Here is a 26,997-nt window from a genome sequence, read left to right on the forward strand (position 1 = left end):
TTATTAGTGAGATTCTGTGTATCTGTTGTTTTGTTTATCTTTAAACAGGGTTTTCATGTCCTCCCATGGTGGGACAGGAGGTGACCCGCAGGTTAATGATGAGAAGCCGGAAACGAGACAGTTGGAGTGTTTTTCGTTCTCTGAGCTTCGGTCCCAGGTGGTTCCCCCGTTTCAGGTCTCAAGCACAGTCTTTGAGAAGTACGGGTTCAAGAGTTTACACATGGCCGTCTGGGAAAATGCATTAGCCAATCGGCTTGCAGGGGTAGCGACAGTTGGCTGAGACGTCTGTGTGTGAAGAGACGAGGTGAACCGGTTGGTCAACGTCTGGACTGTCCTCTCTGAGGGACAATTAGGAACAAAAGAAAATAGAGGGAAAGAGATAGAACCAGACTTGGTTTTGCTGATTTGGATAAAAAATGTGCAGCTATATTTAATCTTTGTAAGGTTTCTCCCAGGGACTCCAAACATTTGGTAACAATAAAATCTAAAGAATAATGTTCTTAAAGTTTCATAGTGATCGCAAAGATTGGACAGGGAGGAGAGGAGAGGAGCCAATCTACGATTTTGTTTATTGCCATCCAAACTTGGCTCCGCCAGCCGGCCCTGTGGCTCATGCAATTGTTTGAGATGAGCTGGCAGCCGGCCAAACCTGGAGTAAATCAGCACTGTCAGTCAGCAACAACAGTCAGCAAGAGAGGGAGGGGGGAGGCGCGCATGTATGTAAGGATGGAGAGGGAGGAGGGGGGAGAAGTTCGGGTGTATGTGTATGTGATAAACATACAGATAGCAAAGCAGTGCAGAAAAACAGGGCCAATAAGCGAGAAAAAAAGAAGCTAAGGAGTACCAGGGAAGTGGGGGATGGGAGGCGAGAGAAAAAAAAAGTCAGAGAGAGAAAGAAAAGGAGAGGAGAGAGGGAGGGAGCGCCTGGTGCTCTGTTGTGAAACATGAGCTCGGAAAAACTGCTCTGAGTTTAACACTCAACCCAATGTTTTTGCAGTTGTTACTGTTTGGAGGAGGTCCATTGCGTGAGCTGACACACGCACTGAAACCTACACAAACACACACACACAATTGTCCCAGAGCCCCACCCCTGGTGTGCTGCTTGTTTTTCTTCCTCGGGCCTCATCCCTCTCTCCACACTCCTGTTATCAAGGTGAGGTGTGCTAACAAGACAGGCTGCCTGCCTTGACGTCTCTGGCGCCCTGCCAACCTGCTGGAAGAAAAAAGAAAAAAAAAAAAAAAAGGCGCGCACCCACTGAACTGGCCCGGTTCTGTAGCTCGGAGGCTTTACGCAGCCTTTTATGCGTGCTCCCTGCTTGCGACGACAGTGCGTCTGGAAACTGGGCATGAGGCGAGCTCTTCTCTCATTACTGCACACCACAGGCCGTGCCAGCGCAGAGGGCTCCTCATGTGTCCTCAGGAAACCACAGTGACTGCTTATTTTTATCTTGCTGCAAGAACCTTTTTTCCTGCCAATTAGCTCCCAACAATGACCCCGCTTGTTTATGTACTGTCTATTGAGTGACATCCCCCTGTCATAATTAGGCCGGGCCTGTGTCTTTCACTGCTCCACGTCGAGTGAATGGATTTTCACACGTGGGGAGAGACAGCTGCCTGCTGCGTGCAGGCTTTACGGGGTGTATCTTTTAATTGGGTCCAAATGGTGGTGAATAAGTATGAAGATTTTGAAAAAGTGATAAAGTTTGGAATAAGAGGGGAGAACAATAGCCAGCAGGAGACGGAGAGGACAAGTTCAGCAGGTTCATGTGTTGCGCTCTGTGGATTTTAAATCCCTCCCCTTGACCACAGGATACTGCTAGTGTTTGTGAGTCAGAGATTTCAGCTCCGTGCATGTGTGTGTGTGTCACAGCTGTGAGGCCGGGAGTGACTGCTGCTCAACAAAGCACTGCACTCTGCTGGGTTGCTCTTGGTAAACAAAGGGAACTTACAGCGCTGTGTAGTGATTGCCCAACCTCTCCTCGAGTGGAGAAAGTAAAAAAAAAAAAAAAAGAGCCGGTCGAGCACGAGAGATTAAAGGAGAAGCTAGAAACGGTTTTAAAAGTGTGAAAATGCTGCAAAAAGCAAAAAAAACATTTTTTTCTGATTATCAGCTACAAAGTGTTAACAGATCAATTTCTGCACGCTGTCCTCTCAGCTGTGATAGGGTGGCCGAGCAGAGCGGAGCATGGTGGAGGGTGGGGGGCGGGTTGGGGTTGTTGCCAGAGGAGGTCAGCTGTGTTCAGTCACGGCAGAGTAAGGGGGGTTGGGGATGGTTGCTGTGTTGCTGCGCCCACAGCATGCCCAGCTGAACCCCCGATCAGCCCTTCTCCCCCTGCACAGCGACATGCAACACTGTTGGCTTAGCCACATATTCCCATGACAACTGCCTGCCTGAGCACCAGATGTGTGCAAAGAGGGGAGAAAGAGGAGTGGAAAGTGTTCAAACATATCTGTGGATGAGGCGTGGATGTTTCTTTGCCTGACTTGACACTAGAAGGAGCTAACTTTGGTGTCAAATGTTTACAGATTTATCACATTTCTCAAATGCACAATAAAGTCACTGAGTTTTTCATCTGACACGAAGCTGAAGCGTGTAAATGCACAATGGTATTTGCAAAGTAATGTCCTACAAAGACTTTTCATTACCGTTCCATTAAATCAAAAGTGGAGTTGTCTGCCTGAAGTGTGTTTGGTGCTGTCAGGGCTGAAAGAGGACGGTTAGGTGTGTGTTTGGAGCTGCTGGGGTAGTATGGGCGATGGTGGCTGTGGCGCTGGTGGCTCAGACATCAGATATCAGATATCATCTTCATTGTTCAACTTAGTGATACACCTTGTTCAAACATCATCAGCCATCATCAAACCAACACAACTACAGAGTCTAAATGCTACTAGCTAAATGCTAAACTTGTGCTAACGTTCAGTCTCTACAGGATTTTACAGGCTATTTTTGGTATGATCCCAGACTAAAATTATGGCTGAACCCGCCTAAGAATTATGCCAGCGTCAAATACAAATAAGCGACAAAACTGGGTTGGTTTTTTTTACCATATAAAATCTAACCGTTTTAACAGGCTCAGCAGGACGTTCAATGCGACAGCTGCATTCACTTAATATAGTAAACAAGCTAACGGCACTAATGGCAGTGTGCAACATTATTTTTGGCGACACTAGAAATCCAGTAGCCAGTAACTATGTCGTATTAAGATGCTGTGAGCTGTAAATTCCCCACTCCTCAACAGAAGGGAGAAGATAATGTTATGTCACAGTGCAGAGTCTCCTCCTCTGTGCTACTGCCTGAGTCTACGCAGCAGTCTGTACCAAAGAGTAGCGTGAAAGTCAAGAGCTCTCACTCTGCAGTAAAATCTAGGGACCAAAATGTCCCCTGGAGTGCACTCCACAGCACAAAAAGTGTCTGCGTCCCACCACAGTGCTGCACGCAGTGCAAAACAGTTTAACCTTGCTTTCATGCAAAACATAACGGAAACTCCTTGCACGGTCTTTAGCAGTAATTCATAATGGTAAATTTGAGACATTTATGTCCACTAACAAGGAAGTGAGTTGGGTAACTCATGGGAAGCTACGATGATTGGTCAAATATGCAGAAACTTTGCAGTAATTGAACAAAACTGTGAGGGCATGCAGACTTCACGGGGTTTGGTTAAAATTGTGTTTATCATCCATCCTAAGAGGCCCTATTAGTTTAGCATGTTAGCATGCTAACATGTGCTAATTAGCATTAAACACAAAGTGCCATACAGCTGAGGATGATGGTAATGTCAGTAACTCTGTAGTACTAGGTCATAGCCTAAAGTATCAGACAAATTAAACTCAACTTAACGGTGTTGTTCATGGAAAGTCAGAGGATTGAATTGTTGAAGGAAGCGGGGATGCCTGCGTTTTCTGCAGTCTATGGTTAAACTGCAATGGAAATTAAAATAAATATATATTATCCTCATACTCATCTCCTGTATGAAATCCTGATTGTTCTATAAACTCCATGTCATCATACCTGTTGCCCATTTCTATACGCTGCTTCACTACCTCCTCCTGTCAACTCTCATGCATTAGTTCCCTGTTGTTAACAGTGCATTTACTGTTCCTGTGTCTGTTGTATGCTGTATAATGGAGTGCAAAAATGTTCTGAAACTAGTTTAAAAATATGTGGATAACCACAATGGGCCCCTGGGCACAGATATGCAAAAGGCCCCATCATCTCGCCAACACAGGAGCAAGACGCAGACTTTATAATAGTTTTACCTCCTTTTTTGTTGTTGTTTTGCATCTCTTTGTAGTGCTTGTGGTGTTTTTGTGGTTTTGTGTCTCTTTGTAGGTTGTTTTGACAATTTCTGTAGTTACTTTGTGTCTCTTTGTAGTTCCTTTGCATCAATTTGTGGTCTTCGTGTGTCTCTCGAAGGCCATTTTGAGTCTCTTCCTGGTCAGTACATGTTAATGTGAGGGACATTTTGCAGGTGGGGCCCCTGACACTTTGGGCCCGTGGACCTCTGGGTCCACACGTTCAGCATTTGATGTCATATCAAATAATGATAAATAATAAATATATATATAATAAATATAAATGTTCCTGGAAATTCAAACTAATGCAAAATCCACGACTGTCATGCATCATTTAGTCTGATGTAATTTTATAGACTGATTCTCTCTCAACACCCCGACTCTGACTGACTTCCAGCATCCCTGGATGATTGCCAAAGTCATTACAATTCATCCGGGAATGATCTATCAATAGCTGTACAGATATTTTGCATTGTACAAAATTTCATGCTGATTCATGATTTACTTCAAGTTACTTGTCTCTCTTATTTTGAAGGAACCACTGATACACACAAAGCTTCCAGTTTGAGCTGTGACTCACAAACAAGCTGAAAACACTTCATTTAGTCCTAACCTTTTCTGCGCAGACCTTTCCATTTTACTGTAAGGCAAATTAAAAGAGACGTACACTCATTAATGTTATTTCAGACTCATTAGAATTAACTTCAGTTCCTGTCCTCAAATCACACATTCAATTATGGCTCAAAGAAAGGGGTGAGCTCACAGGTAATAATTTAGTAATTGCGCTTGTGTGCCGGAGTGAGGAGCAACCTGAAGCGGTCCTCTGGGCTGAGAGGCAGAATGTGTAGAGCAGGTGCCGAAGTGCCTGTCGACACTAATTTGCTCTTCTTCTCTCTCATGCAGCTACTTTATTCACTTAGTGACATCGCTTTAGCACAGAGCAAGAGGGACAGATTGAAGCTGCGGTTGAATGCGTTGCACTCTGTGACTTTAGCTCATGCAGAAACTCTTCTTCTGTCTGCCAGAGAGCCAGGCGAGTAGGAGTTAAAGACGTAGGCTGCAGTGTTTTCATTGGCTTTGCAGACATAAACAAGAGCCGTACTTGTGCGTGACCCCTGGGCCTGACCCCAGAGATAGACGCTTCTCTAATGGGTGTCTCTTTCAGCAGGCGGCCAGGCTGGGGGAACAGAGGAACCATTGTTTGGGCCAGGGAAAGCCGATGCTCTCACTATTAAAGGGCTGAGCCTAGAGGAGGGGACCGTAGGAGCCGCAGTAAACAGCAAAGGAGACAGGGGACATCCTTGGTACACAGGGTGAAAATTTAGGATAATATCTCAAAACAAAGCAATCCCCCTCTGCAGAGATGATGCTGAAGTCTCCAGTCACATCATCTTTATATGTTTTGACAGTTGTATAAATAGCACTGCTAATTAGCTCCTATTAAGGCTTAAAATTCCTCCACTTAAAAACAGCTAAAACACAGGATTAGGAGGGGAGCGCTGCGCAGTTGTGTACTCTTAACCAACCGTGACAGGGGTAGGAGCTGTTGTTCAGTTTCAACCACATCCTCTGACACACTCTATCATTGTGTGCATGTGTTTGCTTCGAGGGGCCCGCACACAAGGGAGTTCTTTTGCTGCAAGTGGCCAAACAGGTGAGTCAGGTGTCTGCGAAGCGTGAAACTGTACCTGGCGCATATGACAATAGATGTGCCACGCGTCAGCCCCGAGGGAGGTGACTGTGAGTTGTCTGGTCTGCCGAATAAAAGAGCAACAAGGTGCGACTGTACGCTCATTCTCACAAAATCACACAGAGCAGAGTATCATCTATATACATGAATACAATCTTTTTAAAAACTCTGAAAGTTGAATGCACTTTTGCTCTCCACACACACCAGCAACACACACTAAACCTTTATGTTCATATGTGTCAAAAGTAATCAATCACTCCCATGCCTCAAGGGCATCCATGCTGCAGTGTAACTAATCTGCAGGCTCAGCAGCGCTGGCTTTAACCTTTCAGGAGGCAACAGTAATGCACTGAGGTAACTCCACTCATTTGTTCTATGCATGGGCTCATTCAGTTGTCATGCAACACTTGCTTGTATGTGTGCAGAGTGCAGACAGCAGTTATTAGAGGGGATTGGAAGCCCCGGTGCTCCAGCTAAATTAATGACCCAGCAGCAGGAGAGACGTGACGGGCGCAGTCACTGTCAAACGCTTGGCCAGCTTCAAATGCCTGACCAGCCTCAGACACTCGGCTAATCCATCAGTGGCTTACTTTCACAACGCAACTCCTTAAAATAAAAGCTCAGGCTCAAAAGAGCAAAGGAGGGAATTAAGTCTTCTTCTAGCATTTTTCCCCCAAATGCAGGAGTGCTGAATCATAGCTGAAGTTTGAGTGAAGAGAAAAACAGAAACAGTGTTCAGGTATGAAAGACAGGACCTACAGGGCCAGTGCATGTACTTTTGCCACTTTAGGCAAAGAACAATTATGCAACTCCTCTATTTGCAATGTACCATAGCAACAATAAAACAAAAAAAAACGAATATGCCACTTACATAAAGCAAACAACAGTAACAACAAACACCATGGCCTACACAATAACACTAACAGTCAGTGCAACAATTATGTGATTAAAGTGTCCACAACATCAAGAATACAGGCATTTTAGATCTTCATAATAACCTCAATAACCTGGGTCCAAATTCTGTGCACAGGGGCGTGTCTAGAAAGTGGCCTGGGATGGTACTGGCCACTCTTGAAATCTAACTGGGCACGCCAGGTGCCACCAGGGTTAGAAATTAGTACCAGTCACCAGCTACATGCTGGTAAAATATGCCAGTGGCTGCTAGATTTGCTTCACTCACCAGCCAAAAAAAACGATGGTAATCTATTTAGAGGCTGGTACATTTCGGAATCCACCAGCCACAGTGTCAGGTGGACAAAAAAGTTTTTTTCCCAGCCCTGGGTGCCAGCCCAATTTGATTGGCTATCTGCCCAGTCAGTTTAAACTGTTTGACTCATAAACTGAGTTTTTGTTTATAGGTGTAACTTAAACCTGAGAGGCGGTAATGTGCCAGAGTAGTGTCTCGCCTGACTTATTTTATATATAAATATATTGAAACAACTGTTGAAAAGTTTGTTCACACAGACTTTGTTTTTTTATTTTTTGGCAAATTAATTTTGTATTTGCTAATGTACTATTTACTTTTGGAGGAACAACTTCTTTAATAAAGTATGGAAGAGTTATTTAACATTTTAACAGTTATTTAACCATTCACGACACAACACGCGATGTGTTGTGTCGTGAATGGTAGGTCTGTTTATATCTTAAACTACACTATAAACAGGAATATAAGATACTACAATGTTAGTAAATACAGTAAGTATGGGTACTGCAGACAGAAATGGTAAATTAAAGCTATGCCTACCTTTGTGCCCACAGCAGCACTTGCACCTCAAGCCCCCCCCCGTATAAGTCAGTGCCCCACTTGGGCCACCCCAGTAAAAAAGTCTAGACACGCCACTGTACACCAGTGTGATGACAGCACATTTTTTCAAAATAATACAATTTCAGCTCTTCGAACTAAATAAAACCAGCACAATCCTCTCCAAATAACACTTTATCGCGTGCCATTGTGCATCAAACACACCTAACTGATGACTGCAATTTAACAACAAGAGCGTAAATAAAACTGAGCTTACCTTTCAGGAAGTGTGCGCCGCGTGTTCACAGACCAAAATTACGTCCAACTCTTTCCTTTCATGTAGTCTTTAGAAATCCCCAGATGATTTTTCGTGAGTCCCAGATGCGTGACAGATTTTTCCAATCTTTAACACAGTCTCGTGCAAGAGTTCACTCTCTCTCAAGTCCAAAAAGACGTTAACAACAGAAGCAAAACGTAGCATCCTTGCCTGCTCAATACACGAGCCAGGGCCTTTTCACACTCTTCATTTGTTAGTATCCGACTAAAAAAATACATGAAAAACGTTCAGTCAGTGAAGTTACCTGCTCTCTTATCCTCGCATTCATGTCACTGATGTATAAAGAGAACGACTCATGCGTATTGTTTAGTTGTGTGGGGTTTTTTTTAATCACGCAGACGATCAAACATGATGTCAGTCAGCTAGGCTGCCATTGGCTCGTGAGAGCTGGGGGCGGGAGGTGGCCGCAGGTGTAGCGTGATTGACACATGTCTCAGCAATTCATTGCGCTTACAGAAAGCATAGCCTAGTTTGAGTTTGCTAGGAGCCTGTTGTTACTGCGCGAACTACTCATAAATAGTTGGCACACTTACATCTGAAATTTTGGCAAAGTGCCGCCCTGGACGCGAAAAGATTAAGACGAAGAAAAAAAACTCCTCAAAATTATCACGATTTTTTTTTCGAAAAAACGGGAAAAAAAACAACCACCAAGTTAATATTAATAAAAATATAAAAACGCTCGTTTGTAAGGTATTGGTAATTTCAGCCCATAAGTTTTCTCATGATTGTTGTCATTAGTGACATTTCTGTTATTGCCTGTGTTTTTGTTATGGGGTGGTTGGAGGGTTAAGGGGAGAAAACATTTTAAAAAATGGAAAAATTCTTGGGTGCAGGTTTGGTTACTTACTTAGTAAGTAAGTAACTAAACCTGTCAGATAAATGTAATGAAGTAAAAGGTACAATATTTCTTACTGAAATGTGGTGGAGTAAAAGCATAAAACAACATGAAAATAAAATGCTAACGTTAAGTACAATTACCTCAATTTTGTACTCAGGTACACTACATAAGTAAATGTACTTAGTTACATTCCGTCACTGAAATAGACATTTTTATTTTGCAAGAATTCAGATTCTGTAACTTTTATTCATCGTCTCATGTTCCGATAGCATTTAAGCCCTCATTTATTATTATTTTATCCCTATTTTATTTTATTTTTACTCCTTTTATTAATCTATGTATCTTCATTATTTATAATTGGTCATCAGTTGTTACCTTTTTAATGATTTCAATGTTATAAATTCTTGCTGATCTTAATGATTTATAATCCACTCCTACTTCTTCTCGTCTATTATTTATATGTCTGTTTGAACTGTGTTTACTTATGACGAATATTTTATCTTTACACTACCCACAGAGTCTTTGTGGCTGCAACTTCACTGGTAGCACAAAAAGCATATTGTGTTTCACCTGGTATAAAATGTGCTATATAAATGAAGTTTTACCTGCTCGCTTTGATGTTTCTCTGAATTCACACATTTTTTCTCCCATTTTTATAAATGTTTTTTTTTCAGGCTGACACAAATACTCCAAATACTCCTGTGTGTGTTTCTGTAAAGCCAACTAAGATGCTGTATGTAGAAGTGTCATCCAAAAATACACATAAGCCCACGTGACACCTTCAATAAAATTTTATTGAAAAAAAGTACCAATAAACAACAAGAAATCCAGAAAAAAAGATTTGTAGAGCAAAGCTCCATATGTACAGCATATTGCACTACATAACAAATTGTCTTTACTTCCATATTATATCAACAACCAAAAAATATATATAAACACAAAAAATGAGTGCACAGTAGAGTCTCGAAAACACACAGTCAATGTTTACAAAAATGCTACATTTTCGCTGGGTCTCATTTCTTGGTATACAGAGAGTGTGTGATAATCAAGACTTCGTTGAAACTGAGCAGTTAAAGGCATATTCCAGGGTTTTTAGAAATACATGTACACTTTATCTGTTCTCTAAAGAAGGGCAAATACTCCATAGCTCATGAGCCAAGTGAACCACAACCATGAGTCATTTTGGTTTGCTTGGTTTTGTTTATACACCACGATGAGATGTGCAAGGAATGTTGCAAGTTCATTTTTCTATTAAAAAAAATGCCCTTGATCTCATGGACTTCAAATAGGATCCTACTCACATTAAAAATTATTTTACAAGCAGTGATCTGTCCTTATAAAAGCAGACCCTTTTTTTCTTAAGAAAATACATTTTAAAAAGTTAAGAAAGACCATGAAGAAGAAACGTTATCGTTAAAAAAAATCTAAATCAAAACCTTCCTCAAAAAACTTCAAATTTATATAAAGTGGACTACAAAATTCAAGACACTGACGGTTTCCATAAAATACATGTCCCACTCGAGGGATTCTCCACACTCACGTATCATGTGATGAGTGCAGCATGGGAACGTCATCCTAACAAAAGTATACAGGGCACCATGGTGGCTTGCTTCCCTTTCCAATAAATCAAACAGGCCAACAATCCAAGCCTACTTGGTCAATGCACAGATATACGTCTGGCACATGGCAAGACTAGCCCAAGAGAAGAATCCAGAGTATATACTATACATTAACCCACAACAGATAAGGGACCCATGGGATCTACAGAAACAAAGTACTTTCCAGTGCATGTTGATTACAACACAATGATCAAGACTAAAGAAACGAACACATAAACAAACGTCCTGTGACTTGATAAAAAGGCAACTTTTTTTCTCTCTGTGTGTTTTGAAGCATTTCTAATGTTGTGTGTATCATTAGCAATGGGTGGGATGCGTACTGACTCATTAATTACAAAGGAAAGGTCACATCCTGTTGAAAGGTTAAACTGCATCGTAGCGGCTGCTTGTCTAAACCACATTTTGTGAATCTACCCATGATGACTGGTGAATCGGGTGGTGGAAGATAATGAAAAAGGTCTGATTTGGTTGGAGCCCTTCCCTGGTAAATCACAACCTTTTATGCGAAATACTCCACCCAAAATCTATTTTTTGAGTATCAAACACCCATCCTCTAGGCTTGAAAGGTGAGGTTTTCTACTTCATAAAGGGCAGCAGCTGTGGTCATGGTGAATTCACGTTGGTTACAATGTATTCCAATCATAATAACAGTTACGTTTTGGATACATGGATGAATACACTACTTCCTCTACACAATACTATCCTCCTTAAAGTTGTGAAGCGCTGACAGGAGCAGGCAATTTGGGCCAAACAATAGTCTGTGGCTTCCAGACATACCTAAGAACGGTCTGGAAGCACATAATATAAAAAAGACGATTTGGCTTGTTTGTAATTCTTTAAACCAACCAAAATTGTCTCGGGCAGCGCCAAGTCTTAGATGCAGCGACAGCGCTCTTGTAAAATAGTGTCGTGGAGGAACTTATTTTGGTGGAACATTTGCATGTGGGGAGGCAAGCACTGATATTAAAATGGATAATTCTCCACAAAAGAGAACACCACAAAAAACTGTTACACGTGTGTCAACTGTGTGATTCAACTTCTACTGATAAATAGACATAATTTGATAATCGCTGCCCCCGAGGCAAAACATGACCATACTTAATTTCTGGAGGAGCTTACTAGACCTGTTAAAACCACAGATGATTTGCTGGCTTTAGACAGCTTTTGGAAAACATTATTATGTCAATATCACAAAAGCTTGTGTGAAGTGGAACAAATCGGTAAATTGGTGGAGCAACTATCACTGCTGCATGCTGCAGCCAGGGTAAAAAAGACGTGGTAAATCAACTCTGACCAGCCGTGTCAGAAAATGGATCAACATCTGGCACGAGAGTCCTGCAAAGCAGGGTCTGGGCTTTACAAGATCTTTACAACAATTCACTGAAAGATCAAAGCAGGCATGTCTTATTGCACAGTCCAAATCTTTGTCAAAACTTGCCATTTTCAGAGTACAGGTTGTTAGCTCTCAGGTTACTTTCAGTAGTGAAGGGGATTTAGAAAACAGTAAAATGCAGTAAGTAGAAGAGCGACAGAATGCCTACCCAAAAAAGTGGGCCAATGGCAGGCTTACAGCCACAGTCTACACTTGGTGACTCTGACAAGCCAAACCATAACCATGTGGAACGTGTAAATGTACTGTGCAAACAAGCCACCACTGAAATCCATTGTAACCATTATGAATTCAAACTGACCGTAGCTGCTGTCTTCCACAAAGGGCCAAACTACACATTTCATAGAGCCTACAGGAGATGAGCGACACATAAAAAGTAGAATCTGGATTGAGTGTCATATGTCAGGTTCAGTGCAGACATCCTGCTCTGCACAGTCAAACAACTGAAGGATATACAAGTCCAAGACCAAAACAAAATAAAAGGAAAATAAGAATTGCACACACAGGTGTATACAGTAGAAAATGGGCAAATATACAAAAATAAATAAGAAGGAAAAAAATAAATTACAAAGAGAAATGAACCGATGAACAATAGCCATGTAATAAAGGAGCAGCACAAAGAGGAAGTCAAGAGCCAATGGTGAGACGGGGAGCTACAGGGACTGGCTCAGCGTTCAGGATCCGCAGGAAACTATAACCACAACCACATTCAGTGCACCTCACATGCCTACTTCTACACGCAGCAGCCCCCGTCACCACCACAGTCAGCAAGTCTGCCTCAGACTCCTCAGTCAAACTGTACCTTTACGTGTGTGTGCTGAGAAATTGGCCGACAGGATATTTTTTAAACTGAAATTGAAATAGGAGACTTGACGAAACCTTGAGAGGATTCATCAGGAATAAACGGGTGAAAACACTGCTCTTCTTCTAACCATGTAACAGATTCTCAAGGTTACCAGTAGCCCACAAAGTCTGTCCCTGAGACATCTTGAAGAGAATGAGAGGAAACCCTAATTATGCAGTGATAAACTTGACACATTGTAAGGAGCAAGTAATTACAGACCCCTGATATGTACTGCTCCTTGGGTCCAAACGTTGGCCTGGGTTCAGCAATGGAAAATATAAACAGCATCTTCAACAGTGTCTTTAAACATATTCATATTTCAACAATAAGTACAGTTTTTCACTTTTGCCTTTTTTTGTCTGCTGAGTGGTTATATGTACTAAAAATGTCCCAAATCTGGATCTGAGCACCAAAGACAATACAAGATCACCCAACAGAATATAAAATGATGTAAAACCCCGTAAAGGTAGCCTGAGACAATCTGTTTCACAGATTGATTTTGCAGTATTGTTTGGTGTTCAGAACATACACGGGCTGTGAGGAACAAACCAGGACAGAGACCTTTCATAGGAGGCGTGTGGCTCTATTGTAGCCAGAAACACTGGTACATGAAATTTCCATAATCCAATCCAGATCCCAGACTGCATTCAGTCAGGTCTCAGTGTTGATTATTTGTCTTGGACATAAGAGTGAATATATGTGAAATGTTGATGTGGCAAGAAAAAGAGTCATAACTGAAAACCTTCATACAAGACAGAGGTTAGCGTGGTAACAATCTGAACTCTTGAAGGGTGTACGTCTAGTGCAAAAACAGTGGATCCACAGCTCCACTTCAAGGGCATGGAGGTCTGAAAACAATCACATGAAAAGAACACAGGAAACACAGGGGAAACTTGTAAATGTGAGCATGAATGTAGGAGCAACCGAGAAAAGAGGATCTGGTGTTCTTGTTGAAACATTTCAATTTAAGTCATTACGGCAGACTTGGCCCAATAGTTTTGTTTCCATTTAGGTAAACAATACTAAGATTTGCTCAGTGGAGCAAATGTGCTTTACTCTAATGTCCTAATTTAGTGCACAGGCTCTAGACCTCTAAAACACATGCAAAAGTCAGCACAACTTTAATTTAAATATCTTTTCACATTTTTTTTTACGTTCCTTTCTCAGCCCTCCTTTAGTGTGTTACATCTCAGACAACAAGTAAGTAACAGGCATTAGATTAATTAACATAACTCAATTGTAACTAAAATAAAATAAACATAACTAATATTTAACACAACCGCATGATCAAACCAGTAGTTGACATATTTTAAATGAATCTACAAAAGAAGATCTCTTCAAATGTTTGGGTATGGCGTCAAAGATTTTAACATACCTCCACAGTGAAGACTCTCAGAATGGACAACATCGTTGATTAATTCAAGTCCATGGGGACAACATTTGACAACAGCAGAACTACAACAAAGCACCTGTTTACAGGAACTTAAAGTGAAACTTATCTATGCTTTAAATTTAAGTCCTGTTCAGATAGGGCTGAAGTTGTTTGAGTTTTTAAAAGGATGTTTTAATACAGTTCTGCTTTTGTTTAACGTGGTCACCGGTGACCGGAAGAGGGAGCAAGAAAAACAAAGTTTTCTGAACAAATTCAAGGTATATAAATGGTCCTTTTGTGGGTGAAATATTACTTTAAAATACTTATTTAGTAATCTTATGCCACTACTGATTATGCACTCTTAGGGTTGTTTCCTTGGTGCTGTCAATTAACATGACACCTATTATTTACAGCAAACTACTTTTGAAAATTTTGCTTTCAGTGTCAATAATCCCAATTCCTAATATCAGTATTAGCTGTTGTGTGCTAATCGGGCTTGTTTGACCTGTCACTGATGTTCAGTACTGCAAACTTTACCCCGATTATTCCTGAGACGTCAAAATGTTCTGACATGTAGCGTGTGACTGAAGAAAGGCTCCCCTCATAAAATCTGTGCACATTAAAAAAAGATATTTAAATTACAATTTACAGTGTGCAGACTTTTCATGTGCAGAAACTTTGTTCCTGATATTTTGAATGATACTGAGGGATCATGTTCAAACATAATACCATACCAAAGAGAATGGAGGAGTAAAGAAACAAAAAACACAAAGCAAAATAAAGAAAAATAATAATAAAGAAAAGATAAACGTTCCATTGAGGTGAGGTGCAAAATGCTTTGTTCAGAGAAGTTGCCTCTTTGGAAATTAGTAAATCAATCTGTCTGGTCACCTGGGAGACTTCAGAAAACAAAAACCTCACCCCACCACATTTCCTTTCATTTCCTAACCATCTCATGTTGCCTCATCTCAAAATTGCTCAATACTCATTCTGGCAGAAGACATTGACTAAGGCATTCCCAGGGTCTGTGGAGGTCATTTAAGATGGATACATGTTGAAGTGCAAAAAATTGAACCAGAACAATGTACTGTACAAAACTACTACACCACACGTATACCAAAATATCAATATCCTGTGGAGGAATCTCGGAGCATCATGGCATCTTCTTGGAAAGAAAAAAAGACACGACCTTGTATAAAAGTTGGTTGTCTCCGTCCCGCGGTGACCCTTTGTCCCCCCCCCCAAAAACAGACCCGTGTTAGATTTAACAGTGCCATCAGGAGTCCAGTTCCTCAGAGCGATGGGGGGACCCCCCTCACCTCCGTCCTGCTCCACCTCCCCCAGCAATGAACCCCCTGTCAAACAGAAGGCTGAGCAGAGCTGCGGCCAGGCGCCACCACATCCGCCCCTGGTTCCTTTGGTTTCGATGATACTGGAGCAACAAGTGGAGACAAAACAAACCAAAGTTAGTGCACTTGACTGAAACTTTAACAAAAATCACCAGTTTAAAGTGCGGGCTATATTTTGTGTTGGGTGTGACATGTTGATTGACAGTGAGCCCAGCGAAAAGGGTCAACTGAGAAGAGGGTAAGACAAAACTAGACGCCGGAACAACGCTGATATTTTGTCAACAGTCTGCTTCTGTCCCCAACAATACTTATTAGAGGGGCCTCCCTTTGTGTGCGGGATCCCGACACAATCCGGGCTTCCCGACTGACATTCCAAACCATAAACACATTCATCATACGGTCACACTTTTTCTAATCTTCCTGGCAGAAACCAGCAGGCAGTGGCTCAGGAGGAGATTCTCTCTCGGGTTTGCGAGCCAATTGGATTGTGTGCGATTAGGGGGATAATGCTATCTCTGCCATTGAGAAGCTCAGATAAGATAATTGCAGCGAATGGGATTAGGGAGCTCTTGATGAGAGGCAGGGAGCTCTCTGGAAAACACGAAATCTGCATGAGAGGTACAGTAGCTCATCTGCGGACGAAAGGCAGACTTTGCCACGCCTGATAACGCTGCGGCTATTTTCAGACCAAAAGAGTTCTAAACTGAGAAAGACCTGATATTGCTTTTTCATGACAATGCACCAAAGTGTACTACGTCTTTTCTTCTTGTTTACCAAAATATCTAAAAGGCAGAGATTAGATACGCCATATTTACATGACCGTTGAGGTGGTGTCCAAACATTGACCCAGTTAGCAGCCAAGAACTGCCATTGTGATAAGCCTCTGGGTTTCTTTACTCTTATCAATCTGTGGTGAACATTGCAGGGTGTTGCATAAGCTTTGCCAGGTTCTAACCAGCATGTGTGTTTGATACTACTCGCTTTTTGTTCAAAAGAAAAATACAGAGGTAAAAAAAAATAAAAAATCATGGCAAAGACTGCTGGGAATTTTGATAAACAACAGTTCTCTGTTGTACTACATATCTAAACCTTGCCTGGGGATATTTTAATAAGGACGTAATAATAGCATTATTTCTGCTTCATATAAACACAGGAAATATTTATATGCAGCGCAGAGTGGTTGGATGGAGAAATTACATGAGAGACTACACTCAGTGACAACTCTGGGATCAAAGAAGAGAAAGGCAGAATGACTACGCTATTATATGTATATTTTATGTCAATACTTGTGATACGCAATGGTGCTTAAAGGTTTCACCATTAGATAGTAAAAGGAGTATAACGAGTCAGTTGAGGGATTTATCACATTACAAAGCTTGTGTATTTACTACAAGCTACATGAGAAGCCATTAATCTTTATAAACAGAAACAGAACGTTCTCTGACGGTGACCTTTTGCCCTCCAAGCAGCACGAGAGAGAGAGACAAGCAGCGAGAGAGAGAGAATGAGAAAAAGAGGTGTGCGCAGGCCTGCTGCAACTTAGTCATGACTCACGCCACCAACTCAACTGTCAAAATGAGACTCGGGCTCTAAATTTAGCCAACGAGAGAGTGGCAGAGTCTAGCCAGATGCTCGGTGTCGTCAGTCTGACACTAGCCTGATGTGCTTTATCAGCGTCTCATGTGGGCTGTCTGTCAAGCCAGCTGCTCAGAAGCTCTGCCTTATCTCTTGAGCAAACAGGCTGGCCTCAATAGCAAGATACTCTGGATTAGTCACATCGGGGAGGAGACAAGGAAAATACAAACAAGAGCGGCGGTATTAGATAATAGAGAGCGGCGCAAATAGACAAACGCATCATAGAACGATGAATGAAATATCCAAATGTTTTTATTTCCAGTGCAACTCCCAAAATCTACAAGTGCTGAAAGGAGAGAGTGCTGTGCCCTCACTGGAACAGCAAAGAGATAAAGCCAACACTGCATGTGTGCAGACACACACACTCTCAGACACACACACACACACAGGCGATATTCAACCCTGCTTTCAACACCTCCTATCGAAAGCACCAGGAGTCGTCTCTCTTAAAAAAACATGGGGATGAAACCTAACTCTGCTCCTTGCCCTGTGCAGGCTGAAGCAGTCTTCCTGCCATTGTGACTGTCATTATTGCCTTGTCTCAAATGGCGCGCCGGCTAATGTCAGCCATCCTCCGGGGACCTCAGCGTCCCCTCCAGCTCTCTCTGACTGAGGAGCAATTTATCTGTCAGCATCCACCAGCACTCCTTCGCTACCTAATCCCTCCTTTCGCCAGGGGCCACGGGCTGTCATGGAGCACACTCATAGCCACATCTCGTCCAAGTCCATAAAGGCGATGGCAGTCAAAGGCACTTGGATGGCTCAGGGACAAGTGTCTGCACTGAATAACTGCAATCACCTCCTGACAGAGCAGACAGGAATGAGACCTAGTAAACAGTAACACTGTTTACTATGGAGTGAGTGTTTTTTGTAGAGTGAGACTTTCTGTGCTGACTGTCAGAGCGTATGATAGCGAGAAGAGAGAGTCAAAATGCAGAAAAACAAGTATGGGTGTATTCATGCATGAGCTTGTACACACACTCACGCACGACACAATTAATTGCACAACCCGAGCCAGGAATAGCAATTACAGAGGCCGCAGTGGAATCACACATTCAAAACCGCACATCAGTGTATGGGTTGTAACAACATCCCTCTGCAACAGCCTGCCTCACACTCTCAACCCTCACACACTTGTAGCTCCACTCGAAATGTCAACAGTACTCTAACTGGTCTCTATGCAAGTTAGCATTTAAAATTTGCTTATATTATTCTATTAACTGCTGCCTCTCTATCACAATGTCAGTGTAAATGCTGCCTATCACTTGTAGCTTCAGGACATGACTTCACGAGGCTGTTCTCACTCTGACTGTCCTCTCTTCTGTTTACTCAACCAGCGAAGGGAGCAAAGCCACTTCCTCATCCTCTGAACCAGGCCTACCACCAACGTGCGTCAGTAGGTCCCACCCGCACATACACAGACACGTCGCAGCAACCCTCCTGTCTGACTGTCTGATTGTCTGTGTGTGTTTGCAAGTGTCACAATACATGAGTCATGCTGAGCTGCAGCGGGTATAAATAACTTGATAAGCGCATGAGAAAATCAGAAACTGTCTCGCACTTCAGAGTAAAAAAAGAATCAAATTATATGCAGGGCAGGGTCCCATTTCCCAAAAGGGAGGTTTGAAGACAACTGAAGATGGTTGTTACTTGATCATTTGAGGTTCATTTCCAAAACCTCCTTCCCTCACATTCATGCATATGCCATCATTATGGAGCCCACCCTCCCTCTCTCTCTGACTGCGTAGACCTCTTATTTTGGGTGTCTCCTGTGGCCGCTCCTTGCAAAGGGAAGGGGCTGATTGGTGACTCCCTGGAACCACAGCTGTCCCCCTAGGGGCTCACGCGCTGAGCTTCGGGTTACAACATGTTTACCTTCTCCGGCCGCTTCTGCTTTTTCCTGGACGTGTGTGTTTAAAAATGCACGTGTGAATTAGCGCATGTGCTGCATTGGTAGCTACTTGTGCAACAGGAGACTCTGCAGAAAATCTCCTGAGGATTTGTGTATATTTTTTAGATGTTACAGCCCATGAAACAACAGTTGTACAACACGGCCACACTGAAGTAACTTCACAGCACACTGACTCAGTGGACAGTGTCACCCTGACCACAGGGTAATATGTCGGCCAGGCATCCACAATGCTACTAGCCTCCACAGCAAACTGAGGAAACAGGAGAAAAGAGAGAAATAAACAGGAAGAGAAGGCAGGGGAAGGGCCTGGGGTTGGCAAGTTGGGGGGGAAGGGCTGTCCTTGTTCAGCAATGTCTTTGACATGAGGGTAAGTCGGGGGTGCGGGGGGGCGCTGGGCTCTGTAAGTTCTTCATATGCACAGCCTCTCCAAAACAAATACGGAGCAAACACAATAAAGGAGAGAGAACTTTTGTCCCACCATAAATCTTGGTCGGATCAACTTTGGATCCAAATATAATAAAAAAATGTGAATTGTGTCATTAATGTGTGCGGTGCACTTTATACACAAACCTCTAAACTGACACAAACACACGCATAAGTTAAGGAACACACAAACACAACAACATCTAGTTTGATGGCAGTAGAGTTTTTGCTTAGTCATTTGAAACCTGGCTTGATTTCTTTCAAAAACATGGAAAGGAGGCAATGACCAACTTATGATAAAACAATGCAGAAGTGAGTATTAAAGAAGTTTTTTTATGTATAACAAAATTAGCTTAAAACTAGCAAAAACAAACAACAAACAAATGGGAAAGTTAAAAAAAAAACATAATAAAAAATATATGAATTCATTATTATAATACTCAGAAATGTCATGCTCTGGATTTTTTTCCTAGCATTTTTTTTCTAAGTCTAAAAATTTCTTGAAATTAGTAGGACTTTTCTACCAAGCTGCTCATTGCCCATTGCCACATGTATCTGAATTAAACCAAACCAGTTTGCTTCCAGGTGTTCAAAGGTTGAGAAACTTTTAAAAGACATCTGAATGCAGCACAAGAAAAGTGATGTTCTTCCAGGTTTCAAAGGGTTAATCTGCAGCAAGGCAATATCATAAGGCCAATAGAAATGGACCAAAAAAAAGTAGGGCTGATTTAAAATAAAAGCTGTGTGGATTAGCCATGTAAGACCTGTTTAAACTGATATAATGAATCATCTTCAGAACAAAACATAACATTAAGTTTCAGTTGACAAAATGAGACCTTACAGTCTTCAGTCGACACTAATCAAATTTATCTTAACAGTTAACTAAACATATTGCTCCTGATAATCCAAATGAGCACACTGGCTCAAAAGTCATTCTAAAAATAAAGAATGTCTCTCCTCCACCTTTAAATTGGCTTGTGTGATGTATATGGTTTCTAAAGCGGCTAATTTAATAAATTAAACTTCCTCCTGACTCACCACCACTATGTTATTAAGGTAAAGAACCAAGGAGAGTTTATGTTTTTTTCCTCATATGTTTAACAGTATAATATTAAAGATTCTTGATTTGTATAATCCTCCTGGCTTTACAGCTTTTTATTTTGCCAACTCTGCATGAGTGTCCTATCTTGATATTATCCAAATAACAAAAAAAGATTTGTTTGCCTGCTGGCAGCCACAGATAGCAATCTATTTAACAAATCTGAAAACTGTCAAAGCAATATTAATGATTATCTGACATCAGGATATTTTGCACGCAAAACTTTATGAAGGGCACTACAGGAGGATTCTGTTAGTGCTTGGGGGTATTATTGACACATGTTTACTGCCATCACACTAGAGGCCGTCTGTGTGGAGTTTGTACAGTCAGCAGGACGCGATTTCCCCCTCACCAGTTGTAGGTGTTCCCGGTGAAACTGGTCTCCTATCAGCTGGAGTTTCTGGCCAATGCAGGCCTCCACACTGCGGGCCAAAGGTTGCTGCCGGGGTAGCTGCTCCATCCCGTTTTGCTCCCCTTCACTTTCTTGTCGCCTCGTTTCCTGATCCCCAACGAGCTCAAAGCGTGCCGGGAAGTGCAATCGAAAACCTGCGTTGCCTGTTGAGTGCCAAGGCTGAGACTTATTATTTTGTCAACAACCGCATAACAACATGCACAAGTGCAGCAATGACACCCGACAGGGTGTTTTTGTCACTGTGATTGTATCTATGCCAATTATGTAACAGGTACAAAGAGCAGCCAAGTATTGCTGAACACGCCTTTGACCAATCAGAATGCTTGACTTTAACCACGACATTCAGCTGCGTGCTTTTTGAAGTCAAAGAGTCATTTAGATGTTTCATACGTCACAATCACACAACAAACTCACATGACACAGATCTGAGGTCAGTCAGTCAGTTGTTATGGAGCTACTCTGGAACGATCCCTTGTATATGGCGCCAATGTAACTTTGTTCTCTGTGCAGTTGCTGCTTATGCAGGTAAGCACTTCTGTCACGTCCTTTCAGTCACGCTGCCAGTCTGGCGCCTTTTGAATAGCAAAGCAGCTGGGTACACTCCATACAGACCATAAAAGCCACCGTGATCACGACTATCAGGCGCCAGGGGTGAGATCAGTGCAGCAACATTGTTGCCCATTTCTCACAGTTGAGTCTCACATTATAGTTTCATGCTTCAGTTTTATAACACTGGCTATCACGCACAGGGCAATGTTCCGTTTTTCAACACGGTATGTCATCAGCCTCACCGTAGAAGAGTCGTCTGGGCTCCTCTGCGACTCCACAGGGCAGCATACCGTTGTCGGGTGCCAGGGCAGGACCAGGTGTCTGTGTGCCCCGGTCTTCACACTTTATCTCCCTGAATGCGGTGCGCCAGCAGTGGGGGTCTGGCTCAAACACATCATCCTCCTCATCGTCCATACGGTGTCACTGTGAGATGAGCAGCCTAAAGAGAAACAGAGAAAGAAAGATTACTGCAACAGCTAGAGAATGTAGAGCTTCCAGTGAGCGCATAAATCAACAGCATCCCAAGTTCCCTTCACTAATGATGGTAACCTTGGACGAGCCTACATTAGGACTAACGAGATGATCTCAGACACATTCATTATGCGTTCATTCCTCCAAAGCATTCATTATTATTATAGACAACCTGTCTGGTTCATAATGAGCGCCCTCAAATCAATAAAACCACACAGGACAAGTTGGGGAGGAGAGAAAAAAGGCTGCCTTCACTTGTGGCGAAGAGCTCCGAGCTTATTTAGACAAATGGCTCTGCTCATCTCAGAGATGAAACCACACAGTCCGCTGCGGTTAGCAGACTCAGTTGAGCCACATCTTCATAATTGGGAGTTTGGCTGACTAAGTTAAATGAGAGGTAGAATCTCTCTTGTCTTTGCTAAGCAGTCCTGTGCACAGGAGTATGACTTCTTAACCCTTTGAAACCTGAGCAATTGACTTGATTTGAAAATGGTTTTCTTTACATTTTTCCTTAGCTTTCTTAAAAATAGTTTTATGTCAATTTTCTACTGATTTCTCACAATTACTAAACATTTCTTGCCAAGCTGATCATTGCCTGTTTCACTGTGTATTTCAAAAATAAATCAAACCAATTCACTCAGTGTTCAAAGGTTTAAATACTAAGATGTCTGACAGCAGCACAAAAAAGTGATGTTGATCCAGGTTTCACGGGGTTAAGTGTTTGTCCCATGATTAGTAACTTTTACTTAATAATAATCAAATTCTTTTACAAAAACAACTGCAGGCATCCAAGGGCCAAGTATAGTTTCAAAACTATGGTATGAAACAGAGATTTGGAGGTCCACCGAGAGAAAATTTTGAGCATCAAAACTTAATTTCCAGCATTGTGGTGAATTTTATGCACCAATGAATGCCTTTTCAGCATGAATTTATGGTGTAATCATCACAAGTATTGTCAAAATAAAAGTCCTCGGCTACCATCATGTTTTATTTGGGTACAAATGCACATTCTAAATTTAGAGACATGTCACCTGCGCCCCCACTTAAATACACAGTCACATATAAATAGAAAATTGCACAATATGTAAACTTAATACAAGGTATAATAAAAATGCATGATTACAAATACTCCACTGCCGTGTGGTAAGAATCTGAAAGAGCACTCGGGAATCTCTCCAGTGTCAGTGATGCACTGCACTCAACCCTGGATCTCATAATTGGTCAAAGAGTTATCAAAATATGGGTGAAATTCAAGTTGCCTCAGCAGTTAACCCCTGAGTCACCATTGAGTTGTAATTCAGGGTTAGACTACTACCACACTTCCAAATTAGGGTCTACAGCAAAAGGGTAATGACAGTCTTTGAGGAAAATCCTAAGCCACTCTCCCTACCCTGGTCTGTCAGCTTGCCAGCTCCCTAAGAAGGAGTTTTCATTTCTTCACCCAACATAAGCAGCCTGGGCTGTCTCTAGCATGCCCAGACCTCATGATATATTGTGTGCGTTCACAATAAACCCTGTGTGTAAAACCACTTAATGCTTTGTTTTCACAAACACAGAGTAAGAACATGGAAGGTTCATCAAAAAAAAAGGCTCATCTTGTTGATACCAGGGCTGCTTTCTGTAACCGCTCTGCTGCCCAGGGCAGGGAGCTGAGTGTTTGTGTCATGCAGTGGCTCCCCCTGCTGCAAACTGAATAACTCTAACAAAAGGGAAGGAGGGAGAGTTGGGGGTGGAGGTGGTAAGGCAGCGCTGTTATTGACACAGTGCATGCACTGGCAGCAGAAGCCACACATCACACCAGTTCTGTAACACTGCACGAGACCTTAAATGACAGAATAACTCTTCATACTCGGTGTTACCAAAGTCTCGCGATAGGCCTACTTATTGGTGTAAATAAAAAAAATCATTATCCACAGACATGTCGATAAGATGAGTGTTTTCTACACTTAATGACAGATAGAAGATACGATGCGAAAATACATGTTATGTTAAAAACAGTAAAAGTACACATTAAAAAAAAAGAACACCGACACGTTTTCAGTGTGTAATTACACATTAAATCGCGTTAATTGTTTTGAACAATGGAAAAACGGCTGTCACTTTGTTTCAATACAGGCTGAAACACGACAGGCACACTTGCAAAACAGCCCGGCAGTCAGAAGTCCATTCACCGACTGAGCTCTGTAAACCGGGAAAGCCGGTATAATTCAAATCTCTGCAACACGACCGACAAGCTGAGTCACACTAAACGCCGTTTTTCCTTGGACTGCTTTGACTTTTTAAGTACAGTAATGTACACGCTAACTGTCGAAACAAATTTGTTGCCGCTGTTTCAACAACAGCGACACGTTGTTTGTTGCTTCTTCCTAAAGGAGGCGGATGTTACTAAATGTTTGAGCTCGTGCCGACTGGCGTAAACTGAAGAAGTACATTTAAATGAGTTTACAGGACCTTACCACGGAAATGAGCTTCGTTGTAAAGGTTGTCTTATCCTCAAAGGAAAAAAAAAGGGACGACGGGTTCAAAATTCCTGGCAAGTCAGGCGAGTTTAGTCCGTTTCACCTCCACGACTACTTCCATTCTGTGAGGGAAAAGGCAGCGACCCGATTTCATTTCGCCGACGTCAGCTCCAAACTGACTCCGCCGCCGGGGCGTGGTGCTGAAAGTTAGTAAATAAACCCTCCTTAAAATCGCCAGTGTTTCTCCCGTCCGACTCTGTGCATCGCAGCCGAGGCGGAGCGTGTCGCTTTAAGAGCGATTTACATTCAGACGCTGCAGCCAATCGCCGAGTTTGTTTTTGTCCCGCCTTCTGCGTCGCGTATTCAGACACGTGGACGGGAAATTCCCCATAGCACGAGACCGCTTTCACGCTACAACCGCGCTCATGTGTTCAGTGCGGAGCTGACATGTACAGTGACACTAAAGAGAAACTATAAAGCAACACGCATTTGTACAGAGGTAATTTGACACATTAACTGCACTCCAAATATGCATTTAGGGCGTTAATAGGCCGTTAATTAGGCTAAATAATAACCTACTAATTAATTAAAGCATTTAAGTCTGGTTACAGCTTATATAGTCTCACAAAATACAATGCACAGTCAATGACTTATAACAATACAGTGCATATTACTCATAAAGGATTAGTGTGTATATACTTGACTGTTCCAACTTCAGTATGTCTACTATCAGTCTCTACACTGACTAACAGTGGATTTTTTCAGTGTTATAACAACATTGCTTTAGTGCACATTTCATTTTAGGCTGTATTTTACATCTAACCATCTGTTTTAAAAGTCTTTGAACACTACACCTACAAATCATTCACTCAGAAATGTTTATGATATTTTAAGTGGAAATGACCCACATTTAAGTGGCCTAGATCTTCAATGGTCTAATGCAGTTTTCAAAAAAAGCGATTAATCACTGCTTGTCTTTTTATTTTTTAAGACTTTTGAAATATGGATTTAAGACATTTTAATACCAATCAAGACCGTTTTTTAAGATTAATGAATTCAATGCCTTTTGAGCCTTTTTTGAGGATCTGCAGGAATCCTGCACTTAGGCACCTGAAGCACACACCAATATATGTGTGTTTGTGTTGCAAAAAAAAAGATCTTATGTTAGTGATACACAACATATAGGTGCCAAATGGCCTGCCCGTTATTTGTTGAATTGACAATGAAAATTAATTGTTTCATGCCAGGGACGAAATTTCCTTAATTCCTAAAAACTGGCCCCTGGGAAAAGTTGAGTATCCTTGTCTTACACCATCATTATTATTAAAGGCTTTATGTGAACCCATCAGCCAACATAACCACGCTCATTTTTATTTCAGTTACAATAACATTCATTTTATTTTCTAGGTTATTTACAATCAGCTCATAGCAAGACCATTAACCATGTCCACACTGCTGCAGGTGCTGGTGATCTGTGCCCTCCCCTCAGGGCTATCACTGATCAATAAACCCTCGGACAGCTGGAGCTGACCCTCTGCATTCTCTCACAGAGCATCACCCCGCCCCCACCTCCCCTCGTCTCTCTCCCTGTCCCTCAGCTGTGATCATGTCCTAACGCTGGGCTGCGTGAGAAGTCACGGCTCCCTGCCTCCTCTGTCCTGAATAGGTTAGACCTCTAATTTCAGACTTTTTCCCACCTGCGGCCTCTCCAAAGATGCACTGTGGAAGAGGGGGTTGGTTTCCCTAACTCATGGTGATATTGGAAACTCGATCACTTCTTGCATGAGTGACCACTGTAAACAACAAAAGGCTGAAAGAAGTGGAAGCATTAGTCGCAGCTTCCTTTTGTGCTCCAGACAAACAAAGGACTAAAGAGACAATGAAGAAAAAACACCTGTAATTAGTAAAGAGAAAGTCAGAATCCTTTGAAGGATAGATCATTGTGCAGTATGTGAGTTAAAGTGATATATATTTTTTAAAATAATCATGAGTTGGATATAGTTTTCATGGTATTTGTTATTGAACATTTGACTACTTATCACTCGAAAGCTCTAAAATGAAAGATTAATGAAACAAAGTATACAGTATTGATGATAGAGCATATATCTTAAGAAAACAAATCTAAGTTATTCATTAGCATACATTAGTCTGTGATGTATTAGTGTTTGAGAGTGTAGCTGCAGAGATCATTGAGGCCATAAGGCAGCTCCCAGTGAGACCCACAGACAGGCCTCTATAACATAAATAATGAATATGGATGAATCCACTGCAGCTCTTTCCACTATCCAAGAACATGAATTTTAAATCCAGCACACTGTTGACTTAACTAATTGAGTCGTGTCTGTCAGTGTATTATGGCTTTGTGCTGATGAAAGACACATCTGAAAGTCTTTGGAGTGCACAACCACAAATTACATTTGTACACTTTATCCAGACAAAATGCTCACTAAAATGAGGTTACATTAACAGAAGTTTAAGTGCTCGGCAAATATCTGTTAATGTCTCTTTCTCTCTCAAAGGCTTAAGTACTTTCATCAGTGGTGGAATTTAACGTATGTAAGTAC

The 26,997-nt window shown here is 41.9% G+C and overlaps 1 protein-coding gene and 1 long non-coding RNA gene across 2 annotated transcripts in view; both read right to left on the reverse strand.

Moving 5' to 3' along the window:
* LOC148187474 (uncharacterized) overlaps window positions 1–8,387 on the reverse strand; it is a 61,012-nt gene extending 52,625 nt beyond the window's left edge. Inside the window, exon 1 of the long non-coding RNA XR_015778703.1 lies at window positions 8,002–8,387. This is a non-coding gene — a long non-coding RNA (uncharacterized LOC148187474). The remainder of the gene's footprint in view (window positions 1–8,001) is intronic.
* Window positions 8,388–9,675: 1,288 nt separating this feature from the next.
* bmf1 (BCL2 modifying factor 1) lies at window positions 9,676–24,693 on the reverse strand. Its single transcript, XM_042500898.2, has 4 exons — window positions 24,431–24,693; window positions 21,746–21,942; window positions 20,895–21,097; window positions 9,676–15,556 (listed from the first exon to the last, which is right to left on the reverse strand). Exons 2-4 carry the CDS (start codon window positions 21,915–21,917, stop codon window positions 15,440–15,442), a joined length of 492 nt encoding a protein of 163 aa, XP_042356832.1. The 5' UTR covers window positions 21,918–21,942; window positions 24,431–24,693; the 3' UTR covers window positions 9,676–15,439.
* Between the last annotated feature and the right edge of the window lie 2,304 nt (window positions 24,694–26,997).

This window comes from Plectropomus leopardus, chromosome 14, assembly GCF_026936395.1.
Source record: "Plectropomus leopardus strain MGB_pleo_1.0 chromosome 14, ASM2693639v1, whole genome shotgun sequence".
Classification (NCBI taxonomy): Eukaryota; Metazoa; Chordata; class Actinopteri; order Perciformes; family Serranidae; genus Plectropomus; species Plectropomus leopardus.

Bases quoted from the DNA above. Each gene is read 5' to 3' on its own strand.
- bmf1 (XM_042500898.2), bottom strand. From the start codon at position 21,917: ATGGACGATGAGGAGGATGATGTGTTTGAGCCAGACCCCCACTGCTGG. The intron at 21,098-21,745 runs GTGAGGCTGATG...GGCACTCAACAG, and splicing joins GCCCAGACGACTCTTCTACG to GCAACGCAGGTTTTCGATTG. The intron at 15,557-20,894 runs GTGAGGGGGAAA...TTGTTGCTCCAG, and splicing joins ACCGGGAACACCTACAACTG to TATCATCGAAACCAAAGGAA.